This window comes from Melanotaenia boesemani, chromosome 5, assembly GCF_017639745.1.
Source record: "Melanotaenia boesemani isolate fMelBoe1 chromosome 5, fMelBoe1.pri, whole genome shotgun sequence".
In the NCBI taxonomy this organism is placed as follows: domain Eukaryota; kingdom Metazoa; phylum Chordata; class Actinopteri; order Atheriniformes; family Melanotaeniidae; genus Melanotaenia; species Melanotaenia boesemani.
The window spans coordinates 23831037-23858492 of NC_055686.1; the positions used below are offsets into that span (position 1 = coordinate 23831037).

A 27456-nucleotide genomic window follows, 5' to 3' on the forward strand; every position below is an offset into this window, starting at 1 on the left:
GTCATCAGTTTACCTTGATCAAAAACTGCCAATGACTCTAAAAAGGGGAAAGCACTTGGGGATACATACAAGATTTGGGAAGGTATAAGAAGTACAAGCTAGTAATCAAAAGGCAACAGAGGGGTGACATTATGGTTTTAACTTCCGTGGTATGTCCTGAGTCAGCTGTTAGCGGGGGTTTATCACTATGATAAAGCTGACCCAGGGCCTTTTTCTGATGGTGCAACATATTCATGCATAGCTGTGTGTTCAAGACACAGGCTGCAAGCAGTATCAGCCCTCATGAACCCACAAGCACAGCCTTTGCAATCTTAGGAAACAAATCCAAATGTAATGTTTCAGACACAACAAAAAGATAAGGAATATTTTTCTGAGCCTGCACTGAAATAATTAGAGTAAGATCTTTTCCAACAGGTTGAGTTGATGATCAAATGCACTTCCATGGTTGATCTTCAGGTCTTTACCTCTCATATACACTCGTTCACACAGACTGACATAATCATCTGTTGCATATGCACATCAGAGCATTTAGCCTCTGGGCCTGAAAGGTGACAGATTGGATAGTAAAAGGCACAGAGATTCTCCAGATTGGTCATTAATGATTAACTCTGCTCTTTCAGGTTGTTTGCTGCTCAGTGGCTGGAAAACTGGAACAATAACATGCAAACACAGAGGTAATGGCTGTGGTGCCAGGTAGACAGACTAAAAAGATGATTGTCTCCAATGAGGACATGATCATAACACAGAGTAAGAATTATATGACATGGCTTACAAAGAGGTGATAAAATAAATAAAAGTATCAAAATGCCCTGGGTCTTGCATTGGACCAGATTTATATGATCATCTGCTTTGAGATTTTGCAAGTGACCATTTTAACTTAGAAAGCTCCTTTATTCTGTTAAGTTTTATGTGCAAAATATAAATGGATTTCATGAGAGCACCAGTTTTATGTCAACAGACTGCAGGATCATCTCTAAAGCAGCTTATTTGCACTGAGGAATTGGCCATGTAGGCCTTTGTGGCATCTCTCCAAAACCTCATGCAATGATTGAAGTTTTGAAAAATGGAATAAATGTCTCAGCTGCAATAGGCAGACCAGAAGTTTTAGCTTCTCTTTAATGTTCAGGTCTGCGCTAATTCTCTTCTCCTCTAAGGTGAGATTCCTACTCTTCACTTTCATAGTTTATTGCACTGCGCTGTGATTTGAGATTAAGTCAGAAATATGTATTATGCTTCTGAACTGTCAGAGTTTTGCTCCAGTTAGATGAAGCAGAAACTGATGAACATAGATGAAAGAAGCTAGATTACTGTTGGTTGAGCAAAAATATGGCACAGAAGTAGATTTTTTTTAGGAAAACCTAAAGAAGAAATCATGCTTGATATTCCTCCTGTAAGGCTGTGAGTGTATAACCTGGACAGGAGCCAGGGCCATGATGTTAATCAGAGTAATGCACCAAGCTGAACAGGACACTTTTTTTCTGCCTGTCTGTGCATTAGTGCTCTGCTTTACCTCACTATATAGAAGATCATCACAATATGCCAGTAGTCCAGCGAGGGTTTTTTGCACTGGAGGTGAAATAAATACAGAAATTAAATTAAACCAACAAACCTAGATAGTTATTGCTTAAATGTGCCATATTTAAGGCACCACATCTGGATATTCATGACCGAGTCAACATTTAATTTTCCAGACTATCAGAGTCAGCCTTTATTTTGGGGCTTGCAAATGGTTGGGTACCCCTGGTACTGGAAAAAGGTGAATTGGTGTCTAAAAGATATTCAGTTCAGTTTCTTTGAAATATGTTCATTCACAGTAGCTGAAAAATCTGTTTATTTTAACTTTATTTAAATATTAAATCCCTTTTCCTAATAGGTTGTCTTTGCTCTGTGGTCAGTTTTGTTGATTATTAAAAGAATGTATTAAATTTATTTGTGTAGCATGCTAGGACTGTCTCTCCACAGTATGATGTTTCCTGATGGTTGCCACCCCTATGGTCTTTGAGTATCCAGTTTCTCTCAAAATTTTATTTTATTTTATTTTATAACGTTACAGTCCCATTGTCCTATTTATTTATTTATTTAATTTTTTTCTACATCTGCACTAATTTGTGTATAGTATGAAGTAAGTATCTTCACTGTAGAAACTCAGACAATGACAGTAAACAGCTTCACCTTGTAGGAGTTGCATGTTCATCATTAAAGCTAACGAAAGAGCGAGAGCGTCTCACAGATTTTAATTCTTTTAATAGGCTGGGATTATTAAACTGGGTCATTTCACGTTCTTTGTTGTTAGTATCTAGTTTTTCTTGCTCTTTTTTCAAGTGTGAACCACTTATGGTCTCCCTTGGTTACATAAAATTCAACTCCCCATTTGAATGATCTACAAACAAAAAACAGGTTTGTAATCCCGCAGGGCTAAATTATCTTGTCTTGTGATTGGTTTTGAATAAGTGATGGCAGGTGAACAAAGGTCCCACTCAAAGTCCTGTGTGATGACTTTAGCTGATCAACCAGAGCCACAAGACAAATCCAGCTCCACCTGGAACTAAAGGATACAGCCAAGAGTAGGAGGAGGAGGAGGAGGAGGAGGAGAAGGATAGGCTTTGTTTACATGTCATAACTGAAAAGGTAAAAAATAAAAAGTTCTATTTATTTGAGAGTAACATCTGTGATATTAAACATCTTTTTTATACTTCCACATTTTGATCTGAAAATGAGTTATCCTAATAAATGTAAGTGTAAAAGAAAAGTGCTCCTTCTTATTTGGCTTCTTTTAAACACCCTGTAGGACTGTTCTGTCAACATTATAACTGATATATGTCATCAATGTAAACATGTAAACAGACTGTAGAAAATTCTTTGTTCAGCCTGTTTTATACTGCCAGTAGCTGGTTTGCCTTGCATAATAACTCAAAATAGGAGCAGATTTCACACTGGCCTCACACCCGTCTGTTTTCCTAGAAAGCCCCAAGCCTTCCAATCCAGGAGACACAGGAGCACATGTTCATTCAGGGGCATGTGGGTTAGAAATGTGACATAGTGCTTACTCATAGCCATATATCATATACATATTTACTGAAACATAAGACAGAGTTGCACAACAGTCATGGGGAGTGGGTTGGGATTGGAGGGAGGTGTTTGAGGAAGAGGTAAGGGTGAGGAAAATGTTTGGAAGTGAGGAAGTTTTTTGACCTCTGCGAGAAAGAGAGGAATGTGTGACTTTACAGAGAGATTTGGGTAAAAGATGAAGGTGGAAAACAGACGAGAAAGACGTGAGTGAGTGGCTAGGAAAGGAGGAGGAATGGGGGAGTGGTAAAGGAGGTGTGTAAGTATGGGAGGGGAGATGGTAATTTGAGCCATGTGTTTACAATGCCCTCAGAAACATATGAGTTCCTGGGACAACATGTTCAAAAGCACTCATACTGAGATCTCGCTGATAGCATGCTGATTAAGTTTTGGTGTCTGTAAAGGCATGAAAAAGAAAAATATTTTTCTCACCTTCATTCTCATCACTGGATATTTTGAGGTGTAAAGGTGTGTGATGAATCAAATTATGCATACGTGTATTCAGTGTTTTATTAAAATTCCTTTTGGTTTTATCAGCTTCAAAAATGGAACCTGTCATCTACCAATACAACAACAATAAAACACCTTTTAGCACATGAATCAACACCAAAACATTACAACTAAAATGACTGCATGTAGAAGCCCATACTGCACATCCATACGTAAACAGACACTGATGAGGTGGAAAATTCACTGCAGAGTAACTGAAATAATAAACTTACCTTTTGTCCTCATTTTTGCACCATAGAGTGCCAGCAGACATAACACAGCCAGTATTTTATTTTGAAATTAATTAGGTTTAATTTATTTTATTCTACTGACTATTGGCTGGTTAGCTATAAAATATTTACATCGTCTGTCTCTACAACTCTACTACAAATTTTTTTTTATTTTTGACAGCCTTACATTATTTTAGTTATTATGCCTAAAAAAAGAGCATTTATTATACAGTAGTAATATATCATGAACAAGAAGCACAATTATTATGTTCACAGGATTGGTTTTTGGCAGTTTACCTGAAAAGCTTTTAATATGTTCTAATGAGCACTTCTATTGGCGTACATGACTGTTATATGTGGTATAGCTTCATGTCATTTATCAGACATGAAAAAAAAACCTTTATGAGCACAACATCCTGGTTCACAGTAGGTCAAAGAATGACTATCTCAGGTTAAAAACTTTGTTGTTCACGTGAGGCAGCAAGAATGTCTTCTTATGTGATCACTGCTCATATTCATTTCCCTCCGGTCCCTCCCCGGCAGTCAGCACTGCCTGCACGAGGCTGTTTTCACTGAAGTCTGGCTGAATCCAGTTTGCACTGCTTTAAGACATGACCTCCTCATCATACCCTCCTTCTCCTTCTCCTTCCTCCTCGTGGAATCTTTCTCTTTTTCTTTTTTTTTTTTTTTTTTTTTTGCTCATATTAATTGGCACTCCTCTTTTTCATTATCTTTGCTAAACTGCAGTTTACCCATTCAACGCATTACCTTTACTGCCTCTCTTTCTGCTCATTGTGTTTCTTTTTGTTTTGCGTTTCTTAATGCCTTCCCTCTTTTCTCCCTCTTCATTTCTGTTTCCTTTGTTCCCTTCTGTTAGTCCTCCTTAAATGTTGTCATCAGCTTTTGTACTTGCTTTTCAAAGAAAGAAAGAAACTTGTGGAGGGTAAAAAAGAGAAATAAAAGGAGGAAATTAGAGCCTTTTGTGAACCTTGCAAATGCTGATGTTGATTGTAAGAAAATAATTACTAATTATGCAGAGAAAACTCATTCCCAATCCCTGCTCATCACTATCAGGCACTTGGGTAGACGCCCCTCATTATGATTTTTCAACAGCCGGGATATTTGCTTGTGTATGTTTTTAACAAGTTATGTATTTCCCAAATGCATGACACATAAACACAGTAAGTTTAAAAAATGCAGGAGAAAATTCCTTTAATATATATTTTTTTGCCTAACCTACAATATTTTCCTAACCTCACCAATTACCTAACTATTCATCCAACCATCCACCTTGGATCCTTTTCCAGCTGTCATCAAGTGGGAAGCAGCCAAATGACAGAAAAGAAGGAGGTTAAAAAAAAAAAGTACAAAAGTGAGTATGGTACAATGACATTTGGAGTGTTACAGGGCATTAAGCCACCTTGCAATATGTAGCTTTTGCAAAGCTTCCTTCATGCCAAATAATGAAACTAAAGGGGTATTCAGTGTGTTATAAGCTGATGATAAAGATCAGATATTGTCCCAATGTTCAAGGCTTTTAGAAATGCAATAAAGATTCTGTTATACAACACTTTATTGTTTTTTGGTAATTTCATTCACGATCAGGTGTGTGGTAAAGAAAATGCATCGCTACAGCACACAAGAAATTTTCTTATAACAATACTTGATTATATTGACAATTTTCTAGTCCTCAGTGTATTTCCAATGTAACATAAAGGCTGAGAAAATATTATTCTTTTACATCTTCAGTTAGTAAGGCACAATGAAATACGATAAAATTTATTCAGCATTTAATAACAATACTGTGGTCTACTTCCATTTCCCTGTATTTCTAAAAAATACAGAAAAGTACTGAATTACAGGAAAAATAAATAAAAATAGAGTAAACCTGAGTGGCATGAGTGCAAATGTAATAAATATTTTAGATAGAATTAACAGTATTTGTTTTCAAAAAATACTTTCTGTCCATATGAATCATGTGAATTGAGTGTGTTGGACTCAGACTCCTATGATGGCACACATGCGACACATGAAGGCAGCGTGAATAATTTGTACATTAGAAAAAATGGCTTGCAAACAAACTAATCACAGCTGCAACTCGGTTCCCCTTGTTCACTTAAAAGACTTGTTTAAAAGAATCGATTCGTTCATGAACATCCCATTTCTTTTTACAGCTAGTGAGCCAACACATCTGCTGACATTTAGGGTGTAGGTCTTTCATCAGTGTGTATGTGACAGTGCTGCTAAATTAACCCCCCCCCCCCCCCCCTTTTTCATGCTCCCATTCCCAACCTGTGCTTTTCCTGCTATGACAGGTACAGCAAACAGGTAAAAGCAAACTGGATAAACAGGGATACCAGTGGGAAAACAGTTGATGTAAAAATAAATAAATAAATGAATAAAAATGTGTGCACATGCAACAAAGAGTTTATTCTCAACTCTGGAAACAGCAGTTTTACAAAAAAAAAAAAATCCTGACTTTGGCTTTCTGGATCTGTGTGTGTGTGTGTGTGTGTGTGTGTGTGTGTGTGTGTGTGTGGACTGTATGATCTATTGCTCTAGCGAAGGTGCAGAATCTAACACCCTTCTTCTTTGTGGATCTTTCCCACGATGATGCTTCTCTTGCTTCTTTCTACTCTGCTGCGTGACTTTGTGTATTCTGTGTGCATTTATCGACCTTTGTCATGAGAGGATTACAGAACGGGCTCAATGGGCGCAAGCTCTGGGGCCCAATGGGTCAGGAGGGGCACCCTGAACAGGGGCATCTGTTTGAAGTGACTGTTAACATAACTTAACGGAAAGTCGTTGTTAGTATAAAGTCAACACATGGGATGTGCATGCAGGCACCAGCAGTCTACCTACACTGGTTGATGTACCAACCACATGGTATCAGGGATGGCATAGCTATGCTGAACATATCAGTTAACAGTGCTGATGTTGCTCCAATGCCATTCTTCTCTGATAACCCAAAAACATGTCCATGTGGAATAAAACAAAAGATTGTTTGACTGCTTGCTATCTTGAAAAAAAAACTTTCCTGACTCCTTTCTTACTGACAGCGCTTCTAGTCAGGGGTTAGCATTAGCTTATAAATTTCTACTTCTCATGACTCAAAGCTTTTCTTTTTTGATATAATTATCATGATCTCAACAATCAGTGTTGTTCACTCTGCATTACCGGCACTGAAATATTTAGCTTAAATCTGACATGAACTTCATTTTGTGCTGTTGAGATGAAAGAGTAGAGTCTGTAAAAATTCAGGTAATTTGTCGTGGAAATCTAAATTCTCACCTACATTCTGCGTCCTTCTGCAGAATGGCCATTTTGTCCTCAGCCACACTACTGAGCTTTGACAGATTTTCACACTTCAACCATTAAAATTCAGTCTGATGTTTATTATTACCTTTAATGCCCTCTTGTGTTTATTTTTTTTTCTGAATCGACCAAGGTGCATGTCCAAAATGTGTGTGTGTGTTGATATTAAGGCGCTGACATGACACAGCATCTGTAAAGCAACATGTGTCACATGATAATCCAGGCTGGAACACAAAATTGTGAACTGCAGTTTCTCAGCAACAGGACGGGAATGTTGTTAGTGGATGTCAGTTTGTCATCTAAACAAAGGTTTATGGTCAGAAATGTTTGTAGGTATGACTTGAATCCTCCAAAACTGCTAACTGAAAGTCAGTCCTGGTACCTGTTCTGCTGGCCTGCAATGGTGTGTAGATGGATATTGAAATTTCTTTGATATATTATATCATAATATACATATTTTAATTAAGTGGGGGCAAGTGTGAAGTTTATAATTATCAGCAACACAGTGGAAAGTATTTTTAATCTTTTTAATCTTAATTATTCTCACTTGGAGCTACTTCTTCTGAGGTGGGGGGATGCTTTCATGGCCTGTATAAATACACAGTATCCAACAGACAGTAAGACCAAGACATTGCAACTGGATAACCATTAGACAAGGCACGTTTTGTATTTTCACTTTTGCAGTACCTGTGCATTATGTGTGCACGTGTGCTCTTATCAACTTGACTGAGACAGTCTTCAAGAGTCAATAAGATATGACAAAGGAATTCATTTATTGTCACTGATTATTTGCAACCCTAACTGCTAAACTCAATCATGGTACTATGAGACTGTTAATAGTTAATCAGGAGGTTCGTCTGCTATTACAGTGGCACACTAGTGATTGTGCTATAAAGTGAAGATTTTCAGAAAAAAAGAAAGAAAGAAACAAGAAGAACAAGAACAATAAATCTGTGATTTGTGGTCGATTTTTCACCTCAAGGACACATTTTTCTTGCAAGCTGGTTGGTCATAAAATATTAAAGCTGCGTGTGACTGCAGGCTGGGTTATAAATAGCTTCAGCTAAATATAAAGCCATTAGTTTTACTTCTGTCATCTTATACAGCTTTATTTCTTACCCACAATCTCACACATCCATCAATAGTGTTAGATGCACCCTGCATTCTGATCACTGGATGTTTTGGATGAACTCACAGAACAAGCAGCCCGTGCCAAACCTGATTTTTCAGCATCTGTGCATGAAGATTTTCTCACTGTATGGCAAAATAATTAATTAAGCATGAGCATAAAATAGATGAACATTATAATAAATCTGAGAGCCTGCAGGAAAAACCAGAAATGGTTAAAAAAAAATTTCTTATTTGGCCATTTTTGTGAGGTTTAGAGCCTATACAATTAAAGCTAACAAGCACATTTTAAATAATGTGCTGCAAAAAGTTTAGGCTTTACATCTGATTTGTCAAAGGGAATTTGTAAATTTGGACTAAAAAAAATATTAGAAAATATACATATAACAAACAAAAAAATCTAAACAAAAAAAAAAAACAAACAAAAAAACAAAAACAAAAAACAGAATATTTAGAAAAATATGTCAAAAGCCAAACTGAGAGCTGACACAAAGCACTACAAATATTCAGTTTTATGAAAAATTGCGCAGTAATTGCATTCTTGTCAGAGAAAGTCTCTCTGCCTTTGCATGTGTAGAAATCCCACCTCCTTTGGTGTGTGTTGTGGCAGCTATACAGGCCACATGTAGATGCTAGATGTCAGTCACTGCTTTACAGGCCAGAGCATTTGGGTTTATTTTCCTCCTCTGAATAAAACCCCTTTTTCAGAAAAGAACACCAGAATCATAAAGATCAACAAGCTGATTAAAAAGATCCAAGTAAGGTTTTGCTCTCACTTCAGGCTCCATTTGTTTTGGACTATGATTCTGTGTAATAACTGATGTGCATGTGTCTGCTTGTGTCTGTGGCAAGCTCACAGTTAAAGGTGTGGTAATAATGGCCAATATTTGATCAATTCCTGTGTGTTGGGGTGTCACAGAAACAAGCTACTCAATTATTTATGAGTGTGCCATGTGGATCTGTAATCCATAAAAATGGATCACATCCATAGAAATGGAATACAGGTTTATCATTACTTTTTAAAAATGCCTAATGTGTTATCTGTACACTGGACTGGAAGATCAACACAGATTCAATCCAATCCAAACAGATTCTGTGTACAGGAAGGGAATAAGCAGGGTCTACTTCCTGTGCACATGCTGTACCATCCACAACCAGGAACATGGACACAGGAAATGAGAAAACATCAACAAAAATAAAACCACAAAAACAAATAAAAAGAAAGTTTGGCTTCAGGAAAATGATACCTTCTCACAGTGCATCATAGCAGTGATTTTAACCTTTTCTTGGAAAATGTGTATGTCTGAATACACCATCTCATTCCTGCTCAATATTTGGGATATCTAATATTTAAAGTATAACTTTAATGATGTTATATAAGTAAATATATTGTATTTCTTTGGATGGAGATTCTTAATATGTGACGTTACCTGGACTCCTCATACTTAGGCTACGTCAGTGCTTCACCGCGCGGCCACATTGTGTCATTACATCTTCTGTGGTGTACCGACATCCAGCCGCCAGCAGGAGGCAGTGTTGCACAATTTCACCTCAGCTTTGATGAAACAAACAGCTGGCATTTAAAAGGTTTGAAGGCGTTTTATCTCTTAAATACAGTTAATTTAGATAAAATTAGAACAACTTGCGGTCTATCATTCAGACCTCATTTTTAGTTCTCACCAAGCAAACACTTTTTGTGGGGTTTACATCAGCCTGACGCCGCTAATTAACCAATTAAGACTGTAAAGCTAGCTAATTAGCTTGTTTTACAGTTAAAAGCTCGGTTGTAAATGGTCTGTGTTGGTTTCTTTCAGTTTTTTTTCAGTGTTTAGTAAAACATTTTATTGATGACATTAGCTTGAATAAAATAAGAAAGCATTTTCCTCTTACCATAGATTGAAGTCTTCAAAGACAGTTGTTTTATGAGAGATAACAGGCACCAAAAGAGAAAATATTCTGCTTTGTGTTTACTGAAAGTAGCAACAGTCAGTTTTCTGTTGCTGAGGTTTTTATGACTTAATGTTGCCCTGCAGGACTGTTTAAATTGTTTCGAGCAAGTTCAAATATACAGTATTTTCTAATGTAAAATACATAAAAAGTTGTATTGTAGTTTACATGGACTTAGTAAAATTAACTTTTTTTTAAAAATGTATATAATCTCTTTTACCATGGAAGTTTGTTGAGCCCTAATCTCAGTTTAGTACAAAAGTGTCTGATTAGTCTGACCAAAACACCAAAGGAATATAAATTAAACATAATTTACATTGAAGTCTAGAGGAGGTAAAGTTTGCTTTTGCTAGATAAATGTAAGTGATGGGCTGGTTGATCAACTACTTAATGGTCTGCCTCTTTCTGCCCCAATCTGAGGGTAATATGTTAGGGTAGGGACAAACAAACCACTGAAAAAACTCATTAGATAATCTAGAATTACTGTAAATCTACATGATGGGTTCAGCTGTTTTTTTCTCTGTTGTCTCCCAGAAAAATGTTCAGTCAAACCGAGGATTGGAGGAATGCTTTGGACACTTCTGCTAAGTAGTATGTTTGATCCTTCAGGCTACAGATGACAAGAAATATGAGGAATGAGTCGTTACCTGTACAATCTGACGCTTCATTCTGCCTGGAGTCGATGGGAGACACAGGTGTGTATGTCAGAGAGAGAGAACATAAATTAGGGGATTTACTTTCAGAGGTAGTAAGCATTTTTATAATTTCAAGTAAGTTGTTTTATCCTATAATTGATTTATTCTCTTTCCTCATCTTTGTGAATTTTCTCACACATTGTGCTGCAGACCAGTGTGAGCTTCTCTGCAAACCCATCAAAAATCACTTCTACTGTACTCTCAACTACTTTTACAGACTGTCTTCTGGCATCTGCAGTATCACCATATGTATATGCACACTTTCAAATTTAATGGACAGATTTCTTGACTTTAACAGAACACTTCCCTGTAATTTCCATGATGTCAAAAGTACATTTTTTCCAGTCTTTGTCCAAAGTTCTGCAACATGCTTTAATCTTGTTAAAGTCTGATGTGGACCAAGGATCTTAGCCACTTTGCCGGTGGCCAGATAGTAATTTTGGGAGCGTGTGTGTATTTGTGTGAGACCCAAAGGCAGCATCAGCATCCATAACCACTGACCCCAAGAAACGCTACTCAGGTTCTGTCTGTTTTTGTAAAACTCCTCTCTGTAACTTTGCACACATCCTGTCCTCATGCCCCTCCACACATCCTTAAGAAGTCACCATGTTTGTTTTTGGAAGTCCACGTCTAATTTAGATCCCAAAATTGTCAGAAATGTAAGGAGGGTAAACATTATATGAGATCTGTGGTATACTAGATGAGTATATGATTACTTGTTTGTTCTGCCTTTTGTACTTTGTTTAGTGTCATGTTTGGGAACAATCTCCATGGCTTTTTTTGGGCTTCATATTCTAATTTATAAAAGAATAAAGTCTGAGTTGTGAGGCAATGTAAGAAACATCTAGCTTAAAACTGTAATTAAAATACTGATGTTGATTATACTCTAGAACATCATCTGTAACAAATATATATTTAAATACTGAGTGATCAATGCACAACCCCCCATCAACACACACTCTCACAAACTTCCTCTTCATCCACCACCCCCCCTTGTCTCTCTTGGGACCCTCACAAAAGTCTGGTGAGGGGTCTCCAATGGCAAAACGCAGGAAATCACAGCTGTGCTCTTCCCCCTTTCTGCCTGTTTGAGGCTTAGAGTATGTTTTTGTGTCTGTATCGGCATCTGTGTGTGGATTTAGGTCAGGGTGTGTGTTTTAGTCTCTGTATGTCTGTGTTTGTGTCTCAGTTGCTCTCCTATCCAGTTTATCTGGCTGGTATGACGCTATTTTTTCTTCCCACTTCTTGTCTGTAGAAGTTTCCAGTGCAGTTAAAGCTACACTTATACAGGCTAATAAACACTCTCTGCGCCTGAGCTGTGTGTCATTGTGGCAAATAGTGCAAAATCGCACTGAACTGAACTATTCTGGTGGAAATTGTGCACTTTATGCTGTTTATTTTTTGTTTTTGTCTTTTACTCTTGCTTTGCACTGCTTTATTTTTCACAGTCATCACTGTTAAATGCATGTGTTATTCGATTTAAATCTTGTATATATAATATGGACGATGATGTAAATGCATGCCCACATGATCATATGTATTTGGGATCTTAGGGATTTTTTTAAGACCTTGTTATAGATTTAGTTTAGACTATTGGTTCATTACAATACCCTTATTGATTACTTTACAGATGCTATGTTTGTAGGATCCGAGAGAGCTGGGAAGAAAGAATCACATCTCTACAGCTGTCTGTCGGACAGAAACCATCAAATACCACAAAAAATTTAAACAGAGGTTGAAAATTTGTTGTTATGTTTGAATATGAATGCTAGTGCTTCTGGGGTAGCTTTGTTATGAGGACTGATGCAAGTCCAGCACGTCTTAAGCACCAGGAAAAACAGTGCTCCATTCAAGTAATAATTCAAGTCTGGGAGTGATGTCACACCCAAATTAACCCCATTACAGTTGCAAATAAAAAACAGTCGGATGTACAGACTAGCAATATAAATTGATAACAGGCTGTTATGCTCTATTTTGTGTCTACAAAAGGCTGTAGCAGCATGTTCTCTGTTAGAAGATGGACAGTGTGCAGCTTAATAATAGAGACAAAACTGCACTAATAAGCAGTTTATTTGTTCAGGTATCACCACTTTTTCTCTGCAGAGCAGCCATGTTGGATTTTGAGCTTTCCAAGTTGGAAACCCAACCTCAGGGGATGTTTCATTTGACTTTTCCTCTTGGAATCTTGGAAATTCTTACTTTTGACATCAAATTGAATGCACCATTAGTTCGACTCAAGTTATGATCAAAGGATCTCTTAATGCTGCAGCTTATATATGTGTGTGTCTATATATATATATATATATATATATATATATATATATATATATATATATATATATGTATATATATATAAAGAAACTTGCCTTCTGTGCACTGAGCCAGCTCCATTAAGAATTTTCCCTCTTAAGAGTGGAAGAAATTGTCCAGTCTGCAGAAAGTCTCAGACCTCAACCCCATCTAGCATCTGAAACACCAACTGTGAGTCATTTCTTATCGTCCAGGTTCCCATTCATGACCTCACTTATACTTTTATGGATTAATGGGAGAAGATCTCTGGAGCCAGATTATTTCACTGAACAACTGACCATGCTTTAGAATGAAATGTTCCACAGTCACACATAAATGTGAAGCCAGACTTTCAGTATTTCTATCCTTCCCTTGTCCTTGGCTTTCATCCTTTATTGCTCCTGGTTTCCACCTTCTTTTAGTCTGTGTTTTCTTTGTGTGACATTGTCTCAGTGTCTCCTGCTATACTCCCGATTATTTCTTCTTCACAAGCCTCAGCAGCTCCATGTAAAGTCAACTCTTTGCTGTAAATCTCAGGCTTAAGCTTTAATAGGCACAGTGTGCCTCTGTAATACTGGCTGTCTTTGTTTTGGTTACAGATAAAATCACTGGAGGAAAACACAATGGCAGAGTGAGAAGGAGAAAGAGAATGAGGCAAGGGGTTGAAGAGATGTAGCAAAATTACACAAATGAAAGCATGTGTGGGAATCCTTGTGGCGCAGGAAATAATAGACAAACCTCAAGAAGGTTTGTCCATTTCCTTTTTTGTGCAAACAAAGAGATGGAGAGAGCAGGAGGAGGAGGACATTAAAAAAAAGAGTGATGATTTGATGGAGCAGAGCAGACTTAACTGACTCCTAACGAATAGAAACAAATCAAGAGTCTTTCTTCACTTTGCCAAACTGGAATAAAATTTCTTTAATGTGGTCCAAGGGTTAATATGACTTTTTTTTTGTCCTCTCCTCCCTTTCTCCCACCTCAGTTTGTTTGATTTCAGCCTGATGTCACTGATATTCCTCATTCTGAAGTGTGCATGTGTGGACATATGGAGATGATCACAGTGGCCGTTGCTGATATTTTCTCCGGGAATGCTGACTACTTGACAGGCAAGGCGCAGCACTGACGTGGAGCCTCACTCCACTGTCTGGATGAGAGAGATTGACAAATGCAGCGAGAGAGACGTAAGAGGAGGGGGGCAGGGGAGAGGGTGAGATGCAGAAAGAGATAGGGATAGAGGGGGAGGTGAGAGGAAAAGAGGAGGAGAGATGAAGGGAAAAAAAATTGCTTCACGCCACGACTGGACTGCCCCCTTTTTTCCCCTCAACCTCTCTCTGTCTCTCAACTTTTTCCTCCCTCCTCCTCTCTGTGTGCTTGTTTTTTTTTTTTTTGGGTCTTTTTTTATGATTTGGGGAGAAGAGGGGAACAAGCATTCAGAGCTTGGCTGACGGTGCAGGCAGGAGTGTCAGATAGGCAAATAGGAGCCTGAGGGGGCTGCGCATTGGGACTAAAGAAGACTGAAGAGGCTTTGGGGGTTTTGGGTCTGAATGAGTGACAGATAGGCAGGCAGGAGATAAAGAAGTATAGACTGTAGAGACTCTTAAAGATGCTTAAAATAGTGTATTTAAATGTACAGAGAGCAAGGACAAAGTGACATATACTGTTTTATTTTTTGCAGAAAAAGCAAGGCAGGTGAGACCAACATTTTCTGGCACTAGAGAAGAAGAAGAAACAGATGGATAGAAGGATACTTTGAATGAGAGACTCCCCTTCGTCTAGCAATGCTTTTGAGGAACTCTGCACTGAGTTTTTCTGTGGACACTGATGAAAGCTTAAGATACTTTAATTGTCACTGAATTCCTCCAGAGGAGTGGATCCACGTCTTCTCTCTTTTTTATTTTCATGTTTTTTTTAAATTTTTAAAGTTCCTCAGCAGAGGTGCTGTGCTGACTGTCACTATGCTTTATCTAAGGGACTCTTTACCAGCATCATGGACTACTTGTCTTCTGGTTCTGTGCATCCTGAATGTATGGACCACGGCCTGGCCAGCTGGCCAGCAATCTCAAACACAGCTGCAGTCTCGCAGGTCCAGACTGAGGTCACCGCTGTCGTCCTTGTCATCATCCGGCAACCTGTCGGAAAGCGCAGAAAGCAAAGTGGAGCGCCTCGGTCAGGTGTTCAAGCGAAACGTTCGGGAACTGCGTGAGAAAAGCTCATGTTTGGACCTGGTCTTCCTGGTGGACGAGTCATCGAGTGTGGGGGCCAACAACTTCCAGAGCGAGCTGAGGTTTGTGCGCAAGATGCTGTCTGACTTCCCTGTCGCGCCTGAGGACACACGAGTGGCACTGGTGACCTTCTCATCCAAGACGCACGTGGTGACCAGGGTGGACCACATCTCAGCCCCCAAGTCCCACCAGCACAAGTGCTCCTTGTTCAACCAGGAGATCCCGGCCATTAACTACAGAGGAGGAGGCACCTACACCAAAGGAGCTTTCCAGAGGGCAGCAGTGAGTCAGACTGATGGATTCATTTGACAGTGATGTTAGAGAGGAATGTGAGCCAGTCTGTGTGACTGCTGTGCATGTTGAATAAGTTGAAGCTTACATATTTAAAAAGGTATATATTGAAGGTATAAATGTTGTGTGTGATCTGTTTGTGTGTGTCAGTCTGCAGCCCACTGTTTGTGTGTGTGTGTGTGTGTGTGTGTGCATGCAGGGAGTGATTGTGGCTTAGAAAGGTTGATGTTAATGAGGCCCTGCATGTCTTTGCTGTTGCTGCTTCCTCCAAATTACACACCAGTAGACAGTGAGGGGAAGCTCCTTGCTGGGTAATTGTTCAGGGGTTTCCAGTGATGAAAATACCCGAAAGAGTGAGCCCATGCATGCACAGAACTACACGCAGACACCCCTAAAAAAACACAAAAAACAGGGACGATTATACTCAGAAAAGAGTATCAGATGGTGAAACACAACACAGTTTAGTTTTAAGTGATGTGCGTTTTCTTGTTAAAGTTTCTGCGTGACTTATTTCCGTCATTTTTTTGTGTTACAAGTGTTACAGGTTGTATGGCTGGATTTGTTGTACAGACAGGGATTTGGTGGCCATGTGTCAAAATATTAGCTTGTTTTGATTTGAGTTGTCTGCCACTCAGCGGCACGCACAAATGTTCTAACACTCGCACGAGCTGGACATATGGCAGAGTTCATCTGTCACGTCCAAACAGCCCAGCTGTAAAAGCTGTGTTGGTGGTATAGGGGCTTGTCCAGTATAAACACGCACACACTTCAGCGCATGTCTAGGATCTGCCTTCAGTAAGTTAGATTATTATTTCTGATTCCTGCAGGATAGGTGATTTTAGAAGAGTCTGCAAACTCCTGAAGAAATGCTGCTGCAGCCTTTTGTTTCTGTTTGGCAATCAGGTGAAAGGACGATTGGCTGGAATCTTGATAGGATGAAAAAAACAAAACACATGTAGCTAAAAACAGATGTGCTCAGATAATGGTTGAAAACCTCACTGACTCAAACACAGTCACACATAAAATACAAAGCCAGTAAATATAAAACTGTCAAACAACAATTGCATCCTGAACATCATTAAAATTCTAAGTCTAAAACATAGGTGAGCAGCGATTTGGCAGCTTCCTGTTTCAAGCTGATAGCTTTGGACTGAATCCTCTGGCTTACTGCTAAAAGCTTGGCCCTCAGGACAGGTTTTCCTTCAAAAGTCCTGAACTAAGTGCTGATAAGCAGAATACTGGATGTGTCCCAGCTACTAAAAACCACAACAATAACAAGAAAGAGCATTTTGGGCAAACATTAGTTCCTTATCATTATTTAAAAACACACTAAATATTTTAGGTGATTTATCAAGTGATGTAGAAGTCTATAGATGTCTTGTTTAAACAAATGGCATTTTTTACTGTTGTGCTTATGTTGGCTGGGAATGCTTAAAGGTCTTAAGACATTAGATTTAATTTTACTCTGTTCTTCCCATGTTATCTCAGCCAACTGACACACCTTTCCAGTTTGGCATCACTACGCTACACACTGCCTCACATTTAGCTGATTTTTTTTATAGAGATAGATGAGCCTAGCAGACACAGCCCTATATGCATCACATCAAGTGCTGCTCTAGAAACCCCCTCTGCACCTGATAGATTCAGTCTGACATTTACTGCATGTCTTTGCATGATCAAGGAAGTGAAGTAAAATAAGATAAGGCTGCCTGTGATTTATTACCTAATTTCTGGAGATTTCTTTTCTTTTAATAGAATTTCTGACTCTAACTGGAAAAAAATTGGTTTGTTCTTTCCATTAGCCACACAAAAGATGGGTCAGCTAAAGCCCCATTTCCAGCGGCGGTTAGGGTGTAAACTGTAATCTTGTTGCGTTCACACAACCAAATGTAACCTTACCTGAGAGGCGTCGTATAAGCCAAATAGCGATAGATGCCTCAGCTACGTAATAGCATGACGCCATTGCTGCGTAACACCTTACTTAAAGTATAACGAAAACACGACTCAGAAACAAAGGAGCAGAATCCAACAGTTTGTGTTCTTTCTTCTTGGCTGTGCTTTGAAGCATCATTCAAGACAGAGATTTAATCAACAAAAAGAAAATCTGTTGCTATAAACGAGTAGCCGTTCCTACGTTGTTGTATGTCTGGTTGCATGGGAAGTGACCTTTTTTTTCAACCAATCAACAGATTGCAGTGTGTCAAGCTCCACCCTTTTGGGTCAGATCAGTTAGACTGGTACCCCAGTGTAAGGATCCCTAAAAAGTTTGACAGGTTTGGTTGGATATTAGGGTACCCCTCCCAGTTTTTGTGTGTGGAAATGCAAAAGAAAAGCTTCCTGCCCCAACCCGACCCTCAACCCGTTGGTGGCTTAACACTAATTAACAGTGCACATGACACCTGCCAATAAGTCCCAACTAAACATAAAGGGCTGTGCTGAACTGGATTTTTTTTTACATTTTGAGTGCATGTAATTAATTATCTGTGCTTTCTCCAAACATATGCCTCCATTACTCTTCCATCTCAAGGAAAATTAGGAATGTATGAGCAAGTCTATATAAATCTATCTGATGTGTGTGAGTGTCTTTGTACAAAGAAATAGCCAAAGTATGAGAGAGGATAATTGATATTTGCAGTATATTAATAATTAGGCTTTATTTTATTCCCTTGGCAGTTCTTGGCTGTTCTAACTGCTGTAGAAAGCTGGGATCCATTAAGAAAGACATTTTTCCACCAGCCGTGCTTGTAGAGACAGGGCTCTCCTCCAGCACTTTTCATCTCTGTCTCACTCAGTCTCAACCCTGTCTGTCTGGCTCCTCTCCCTTTTACACCATCCAGTAGGTTTAAAGCTTGGGTGTCCAGCTGTGGTCAAGGGCCACAATCCTGCAGGATTTCCCCTGCTCTAACACTCAAATTATTGAGTCATTGTCCAGAACTTCATAGGCTGTTGGATCAATTTAATTCAAGTCAGGTGTGTTGGAGCAAGGAAACATGGAAAACCTGCAGGACAGTGGCCCCGAGGACTGACTTTGGACACTCCTGGTTTAAAGCATCAGTATATGAAGGTGCCAAAATTATTTTTGATAGATTCAGGTGTTTGAGTTCTTTATTTTTTTGGCTTAGTTTTTGGCAAGTTTGCTATAGTACATCACTGCACAAGATGGCAGTTTTGAACAGTGTGGTATTTACTCTTATGTATGATTAAAATATGATAAATAAAAGTTCAGACTTACCATATTAATATAGACCCCACAGAAGGAACTCATTGCCCTCTTGATTCAGACTAAGATTCAAATATTTCCTTTACTTTCTACTTTACTTTCAACAGCGGCTCATTCCTCTTCATCAAGAAGACAACTGGTAGATCGTTCCAAAGGTGTTCTTTTAGGTTCAGATAAGGCAGCATATTTTGTAGGGTCGGCGTTTGACGTTTTTTTTCTTTAGAAACTCTTGTGTAATTTTTGGTAGTATCTTTTAGTTGTTATCATGCTGGATTATTTCTTATCTCATAAGTTTCTGTAGATCTGGATTCTTCTTATCTGGCAGTTTTCATATAATCTCAGGCATTCGTGTTGTATCGTTAAATGTTAAATGACATATATATATATATATATATATATATATATATATATATATATATATATATATATATACATATATATATAATTTTATTTTCATATAATTGCAATTTCCTCCAGGGATAATTAAAGTATTTTCATTTCATATCCCCAAAGTCTTTTTGCTGTTGCAAAAGAAGGCGGTTTCCTCATTCATTAGTTTTCTTTTTGTGTTTTTAAGTGAAGTGGAATCTTAAAGTTTTGTGGTAAAGAGCAGGCCGGTTGTTGCTACTGGTTGCTGTCATGCAGGGATTTGAGCTTTCAACATACTTTATTGTGCTCTTTGTGTTGGTAATTGGCAAACGGATGTTAACGTGTTACATTTAGCTGCCACTTGGGGTCAGTCTCAGAAATGTCTAAGCTGTGGGTTTCTCTCGGTTGTGTTGCTGCTGTTGTTGGTTATTTAGTTTTGCTGTGGATAAGAAAGAGGTCAAAGTAGACAAATATCTCCTTTGAGATGGAGTGCAGCTATGCAATAAAGAATATACAGTTCAGTTGTTGTCCATGCCTTTTACCCCTGTTAATTGTCCATAATTTCGGTACTTCATCCTCTCTACTATGAAAGTAGTTGTCTGGCTCCTGTGGTTCAAGCTAATTTTCAGTGATTAATTCGATCGGTGTGTAGGATTTTCTCTGGAGCATATGCATGGTTTGTTTTCTGGAGGACTGTGCATCTCCAGTCCCTAAACAAATTTAGTGATTGTATCATTGATTGCGTTGCACAGTTCTGCCACAGGAAAACTTACAACCCTTTAAGCTTTTATGCATTAAAACTCTTTGTCAAGTTATTCACATTATTGCTCTGGGAAGTAATCTGTTTTCTTTGTATTTTCCATGGATTTGCCTTAAACATGATCAAATATCTTGAATATAAAATGGCTTGAAACCCTCAGTTTGTTCCATTAGTTTCAGTAATCTTATTGATCCATTAATCATGGCTTTTTCCATTGTTGCTTTTATTAACTTGTTGGAGAGATGTTATATGATATAAATGCAATGAAAGAAATAACCACATTTGTTCTAGCCAGTTAAATGTCTCCTCACTTCCTTGTATTTGTCTTCACCCTGAAGATACACCTCTGGCTTGCCATAAGTTGCCAGATAAAACCCAATCTTGGTTTCTGCAGGCAACGCTGGCTTTGCCAAAGAAAAACTTAGCCCTTTTCCTAAACTTCTCGATTTCAGACTGCCTTCGAAAGTTCATAAGGCAAACAGATGGGCAATGTTTAAAAAATAAGAGAATGGAAGAGTGATAGAGAAAAAGAAATAGTACACTGTTGGTAAGTTATAATGCTACCTCGACTTGAGTCATCTCAGTTCTATTAGCAATAATGAAAGAAGCTCTCTGCTCACACAGCCAGTGTAGTAGGACTAAAGTCTGGATAAGATGGACTTGTGAGGGGCTTACTTTCTTCTTTGTTACAGAAAATTTCCATTGACTCCTAAAGTGTCTACCTGGCCGTGAAAACACACAGCTTTTTGTACATTTAGATCATACCACATGCAGGGTTTATAGAGCAGCTGCATGTCTTTACATGCTTGTCATCATATGTAATTTAAATAGGTCATATTTTGGTCTGTAACCTGTTCATTCATGAGAATGTATGTACTCAAATTTAAAGACATACTGTGTGTTTGAGCCGTGCCAAGAAATGTGAGAGGTCAACCTACACCTGCAACCTACAACCTTGGTTTTTCTGCTGGTTTTTTTTCACAACTAAAACTACATAAACCAGTATTATAAAAGTTGATCCAGTCAAGAAACCCAGTGGAACTGTGTAGTCTTTTAATCTGAATTTAGACATAATATTTTATTGTTTCCAAAAGGCACTAGCAAGTACTTTTTTTCAGTAATGATAATTGATATGAAATAAAGACAGAGGAATCATACACATAGCTCTTCGTTCATGCTTTACAGGCAGTTTGTTGACAATTTATTGAATTTATATTTTTAGCTTTGTGAAATTTTTTGCCAGAATTTCCAGCTAAGGAGAAAGAGAAGAAGGAATAAAGTGCTTGGATACAATTTCAGTGACAGAGTTTATGCAAACAAAGGAAAAAAAAGTGTACACTGCAATGAGTATAAGCAAGGTGCATCTCTTTGATCATGTCCCCATGGCTGGACCCAGCCATGATAACATGATAAGAAAAGGCTGTTTCCTGTCTGTGGAACCACCACTTCCCGCCATCTCACTCTTAATCATTTCCTCCCCCACAGTTTGTCTGTTTCTTCCCTCTTTTCATCCTTTCTGTGTCCTCATCAGTATTAGAGGTTCTCCGGGAAGAATGGATGAGATAGAGAACACCTACGAGCCAACAAAAAAAAACTAAATGTGATAGAAGCAAGCCAAAAACAATAAGACATCATTCAAGACTGAAATAAGCAGTCTGTAGAAGGATGTGGATTACTGTTTGTGGCACCTCATAAATTTGTGAAACGATGAATTAGGGAAGTAAAATGAAACTTCAACATGTAAAGCCCCAGATTTATTTTACTCTGCTGGAGTCTATATTGTAAACATAAAAATCAAACTTTTAGCTCGGGAACATCCCCAGGATTAATGAATCTTTTAGATGGGCATATTACAAATGATCTTGTAGCACCAGCCTTTCCTGATGATTAACTACAGGATAGTTTTCTAAACCTTTAGAACTTGTCTCCTCTTAAAACGAGACTTTAAAAATGATCCAGATTCTTCATTAACCAAAAACTTACCCTTATTATATTGGTTTTGGAAAGGAAATGTTACAGGATTTCAAATTTAAAGGATCATGTGTTTCAGATGCGGTTTTATTACTCCTAACTGCAGATTTAACAGTTCACATCCATTGCCTGAAATAATCAAAGGTGACATTTTGTCTAAAAATGATCAAATTTAAGTTATTTCATCAGCAAACGTGCACCCTATGCACACAACCAACCACACACACTGAAACTGGTGCATACCTGGCTCTTATGCTCAGGGTGTAGTTGGAAAGTAAGTCAGACTCTGTCATGGTGATCAACTTTGTAGACTCAACACAACTGTGTGTGCGTTCGTGTCGGTGTGTGTCTGCTTGTATGTTTTGGGTTCAGGAGGAAGAAATGCATTAGTCTCAGGTTTTGCTCTGCTGGGCCTCTTCACGCTGAATCACCCTGGCAGAAAACACCTCCATTCTCTTCTTTCATAACTTAGTTTTTCAACCTCAAAAATGTTCTGTTTACAAAGTTTACTGAGCTGCTCAGTAAATGAGCTTATGTGTTGTCATCTTGCTTAAGCTTGAAGAAGACACTTGCAGCTTTGAAATGATTTATTACCAACATATTGTTGACTAAAGGTAATTTGCAGCAGAGTTAGCTCAATATTTCATGATTCACAAGTATCTCCATAGGAGCTTGTTGTTAATTTGGGCTCGGTATTTATTTCTTTCTGTCCCGTATTTCTTTAGGTAATAATTACATGAATTCTATGTACTCTCTGAAAATGGCCATATATTTTTCTTGGGTCTCAAAGTGACGACTAAATCACGTTTTATCAACCAACTATCCAGAATGATAATGAGTAGAGAAAAAAAACTAATACAAGCATGTTTACGGCCATCCAGCTCTCACATATTTTACTGTTTGGTCAGATCAGAGTTCCTTGGGTCAACTAGGAATGACAACAGGTACATGGAGCTGTTTCTGCATCGAAAATCATAAACAGGGTCCCCGAAATTCTCTGGGGTGTGTAAAAAAAAGAAGAAAAAGAAAAACTCCTGATAACCTCCTCAGCAGACTTCAGCTACCCGTTTTGGTCTAACTATAGTTTGTCTGGAAGTCTCCCCTGCCATCTGGTCCAATTAAGGAGCAGATGGTTATCAGCTCTTCTCATTCTTTGCCCAAGAAACCCGACATATGGCTCTAGATTGGATGAAATGATAATAGAAATCAATCACTGACATTATGAATTAGGTGGTTTATTACCAGATACATTCATACTGGGGTTTAAAACAGGGAGGGGATTCCAGGTTTCCAAAAAAATGTAAGCATGGCCATTGTAGTTTTTTCTGTACATTAAGTTATTAAGTTTGCAGAATATTTTATTTAAAACAACTTACAAGAGGGAACTGCATGTAGGGGCAATGTGGGATTCAGTTTCGTGTCAGAGGATATTGTGGCAGGTAGACTGAGTTGGGCATAGAAACGATGATCTTCCTGTTGAGGAGGGATCACTCTTTGAACAGCTGCTCCCAAATACACATACACGACAGGGAGTTTCCTCTCTGTAGCCTGAAAGGTGTAGACAGGAAACCTAATCTACTCTACAAACTCCCAATGGAGCAGCCAGCTGTGGCTTCATGAGTACCCCAGATACTGCCCGCATTGGGCAACTCCTTCATATGAGGGCAATCAAGTAAGGTGACGTTTCACGTACTAAGACCCAGTTTGCGCTGCTGAATTCTTAAATTCCCACCACAACCCTGGGATATACTGGATTAGACAACCCAGGCAACAGGTGCTCTCTGGCTAACAAGGCTGTCTGAAGGGGGAGGTCCTGGTTTCCCTTTTCTAGCAGGATATCAAATTTTCTGTTTCCCTTTTTCATAAAGGCTAAGGATGGTTTTTGTCTAGACCTTCACATCTGGCCGTAGTTCCTGATGAACAAGGAACTACATACTGATCATGAGCCCACACAGTTCACAGCAAGTCCCATGTTCAACAAGTGATATAATTTAGCTTTGTACAGTATTTTATATTTACTGGATTACTGCTGCATGATTGCTCCACCTATGACATAACTCAACTCAAATTCCAAGTAATTTTGTTTTCCAACATGTCTAGTTTACATTGAATAAAGGGTTAAACACTTCCTTTAGTAATTCTTTATTATTCATAGAAGTTAGCCCCCTTCATTGGTTAAACTTTACTTTCCTAAGAAGACAGTGCCTGTGTGACTTACCAGCCGCCTGCACACTGCTGTTCCCTTACTCATCCCACCCCTCTTACCCCTACCCTCCTCTGAAATGGAAACCAAATATTTTCCAGAAGCAGAAGCCTACTTTCCAACCCCTGGACGTCTAGAGGCCTCCTCATTCAAAGTTATTGTTTCTCGCATACACTCAGACACAGAACATAACATGTATATTGGCCTGACTCAAGACCTCAAATAAAAAAACAGTAAAAAGCAGCAATAAAGAAAAGCAACTTTGTAAAATAAACAAAAACCCTCAATTAGCTTTGTGCTTTTAAATTGTGTGTGGTATTACAAAACTGTGATGTAATTCCAGCCACTATGTAAATCCTTTATGAATTGATTTTATTGTTTTTGTTAAAATCGTTGTACAGACGTCATGTAGGATAAATTTGTGTTAAAAGAGATGGTCAACAGATGTGGTTTAATAAATCCTTTAATCCTCGTGCAGCTGTCACCTTGAATTGATGACTTACAACTCCTTAAATTCTTTATCGCATATCTGTGGAGAGGTGTTGACTGACATTCGGGTAGCACAGAGATACATGCAAAGAGAGGTCAGCTGAGTTCATCAGTCATGGCATTGGTTTATCTGCTGCTCAGTGAAGTGCAGAAAGGCTCATGAAAGACTGAACATGACCCAAATATGTGTACTGTTGTAACACTGGGCACTGGATGCTCTTGAAGATCTCTTTGAAACAGATATAGTCCTTAGGCATGCCACAGACCCCCGCCCTCCCTTCCTATAATAGATTTAGCAGATTCTGGATACTTAAAACACAATGTACTCACTTTTTTTGTTGCACAGTTCAAGGTCACTAATTTCCTCCATCAGCTCTCCAAGCTTCCTGGTTCATTCTGTATTTATTGCATTATCACACACTTGGTTTAGTAATATCGTAACACATTTTTAAAAATCTTTCTTGGTCTTCTTTGGATCTTTTCTTAATGGGACTTTGTTTCTCTTGACCTGAGGTTGTATGTAGTACTCAGGATTAGCCTAAATTATCTTACTTGGAGAATGCAGAAGTAAGAGCCCTCTCAGAGCTAAAGCAAAAGCTACTTAGAATGTGATCACTAGAGGAGCTGGGGTCACGATTTCTTCACCAAAGCTAAAAGGTTTCATAATAATTTAAGCTATGTGAATTTTTATGTGTATCTTCATCATCAGAGTTTTTTACTTTGTCATACACTTCCTAAACTGCAGGGTGATTGGTTACAACACTGGCAACGTGGATGGTGTTACACAGTCACAAGCTGCGTTTCCATTACTGTTTTTCGCAAAATAAAAGCGATATTTCTCAAATTTCGACAAAGTGCAGTTGTGATTTGCAGGTGTTTCCATTGAATGGTGTTTTGAGCTTTAGCCATTATTCTCATTCCGCGAGACCCCTCTTTGAGGAGGAAGGAGATTTCTTATTGTTTGTAAAACTCTGCATTTCGCTGTTTTTTGGTATCAAGGATGGCAGTTATATTTTTTTCTTTAATTATTTGTAAAAAGATTTCTGTTGTGACAGCCTGAATGTCTGCCATGTCATTTGTGTTTTCTTTCTCTCTTTAATTGAACTCATCTGCTTCATTGCTCCACCCTGTAGAATCAGCCAGTAGAATTTCCCTTTCGCCTCTAGAGGCTAAAACAAAAGCCTTACCGGGTGTCTCCAGCGAAGCTCTCGGTGATAAGGGAACATGTACAGGAAATGCTGGGAAAGGATATTATAGAGCCATCAACTTCTCCATATGTAGCCCCGTGGTTCTGGTGCCAAAAAAACAGGATCCTAAACCATGGATGGAGCTGGTTTTGGGTGACCTGAGAGGAACAGTGTGTCTAGTCTATCTGGATGACATCATCATTTACTCAACTACCCAAGAAAAACACATGTACGACATACAAGCTGTATTTGACAAGTTGCAAGCAGCAAACCTCACGGTGAACATGAAAAAGAGCCAATTCTTCCGAACATCACTGAACTTCTTGGGTCACATCGTCTCTTCAGCAGGAGTGGAAGTTGATGCCGAGAAAACTAAGGCTGTTCAGGAATTCCCTGTACCCCAAAACCTCAAATAACTACAACGGTTCCTGGGAATGGCTGGATGGTACCATCGCTTTGTGCCCCAATTTTCTCAGCTCACGGAACCACTCAATGCCCTGAAGCGCAAAGGTGTGAGATTCATCTGGACCCCACAGTGTCAGGCGGCTTTTGAGGCCCTTAAACAGCATCTGGTTTCTCCACCTGTACTTGGCCATCCTGACTTCAGTCCTCCATTCATTGTGTATACTGATGCAAGTGATGTCGGCCTGGGAGCTGTACTGGCAAAGTCCACCGGTCTGGGGACAGAGCAGATTCTGGCCTTTGCCAGCCGGACACTGAATAAGGCTGAAAGGAATTACTCCACTACGGAGCAAGAGTGTCTTGCAGTCGTGTGGGTTCTAGAGAAATGGTGGTATTACCCGGAGGGGAGGCACTTCACTGTTGTTACGGACCCTTCGTCCCTTATTTGGGTGTTCAAAACCCAAAAACCGAGCACAAGATTGATCTAGTGGGCACTTCGTCTCCAGTAATTTACCTTCACAGTAGAGTATCGCAGAGGACGCTACAACACTGTTCCAGATGCCCTATCAAGAGCACCAGTACATGACCTCCACCCACTAACTTGTGCTGTTGTGTTGCGCTCTGCAACCGACACCTCTAAACACCTGCAGATCACAGATGAGGACATATGGAAGGCTCAACAAGTGGATCCTGAGATCCAAAGCCTATATGAAAAAATCATGGAAACGGGAAGTTGCTGAAAGTCCCACAATCAGATTTACGGTGGTGGAGGACAAGGTGTATAGAGTTCTCCAGTTACCTCACAAAACGCTATATCACATCTTCATCCCATCTTCCCTCAGACAGAAACTACTACACTATTACCATGACAACCCCTTAGCTGGACACCTTGGTCGGTACAAAACATATAAAAGGTTACAAGCCCTTATGTATTGGCCTAGAATGAGTCTAAGTGTGAGGGATTATGTGCGAAGTTGCCCCTGGTTTGCCAGCAGTATAAACCAGAGACCCGGAAACCACCAGGAAAACTCCAACAGACTCTTGTCAGTAGGCCTTTGGAGATGTTGGGAGTTGACCTCATAGGACCTTTCCCACGTAGCAGCAATGGAAATTTGTATCTGCTGGTCTTTGTGGACTATTATACTCGTTGGACAGAGTTGTTTCCTCTTCACAAAGCCAAAGC

The 27456-nt window shown here is 39.0% G+C and overlaps 1 protein-coding gene across 3 annotated transcripts in view; it reads left to right on the forward strand.

The window, feature by feature from the left end:
* Positions 1-9792: 9792 nt before the first annotated feature.
* Positions 9793-27456, forward strand: part of svep1 (sushi, von Willebrand factor type A, EGF and pentraxin domain containing 1) — a 105689-nt gene continuing 88025 nt past the window's right edge. For 2 of the 3 annotated variants that reach the window (XM_041985048.1, XM_041985050.1), the window contains exons 1-4: positions 9793-9815; positions 10710-10870; positions 13759-13906; positions 14835-15663. In XM_041985048.1, coding sequence (XP_041840982.1) covers positions 15115-15663 — 549 coding nt within the window. In that variant the 5' untranslated portion in view covers positions 9793-9815; positions 10710-10870; positions 13759-13906; positions 14835-15114. Of the gene's footprint in view, positions 9816-10709; positions 10871-13306; positions 13352-13758; positions 13907-14834; positions 15664-27456 lie in introns of those variants that run through there. The other variant, XM_041985049.1, reaches the window with a different exon arrangement.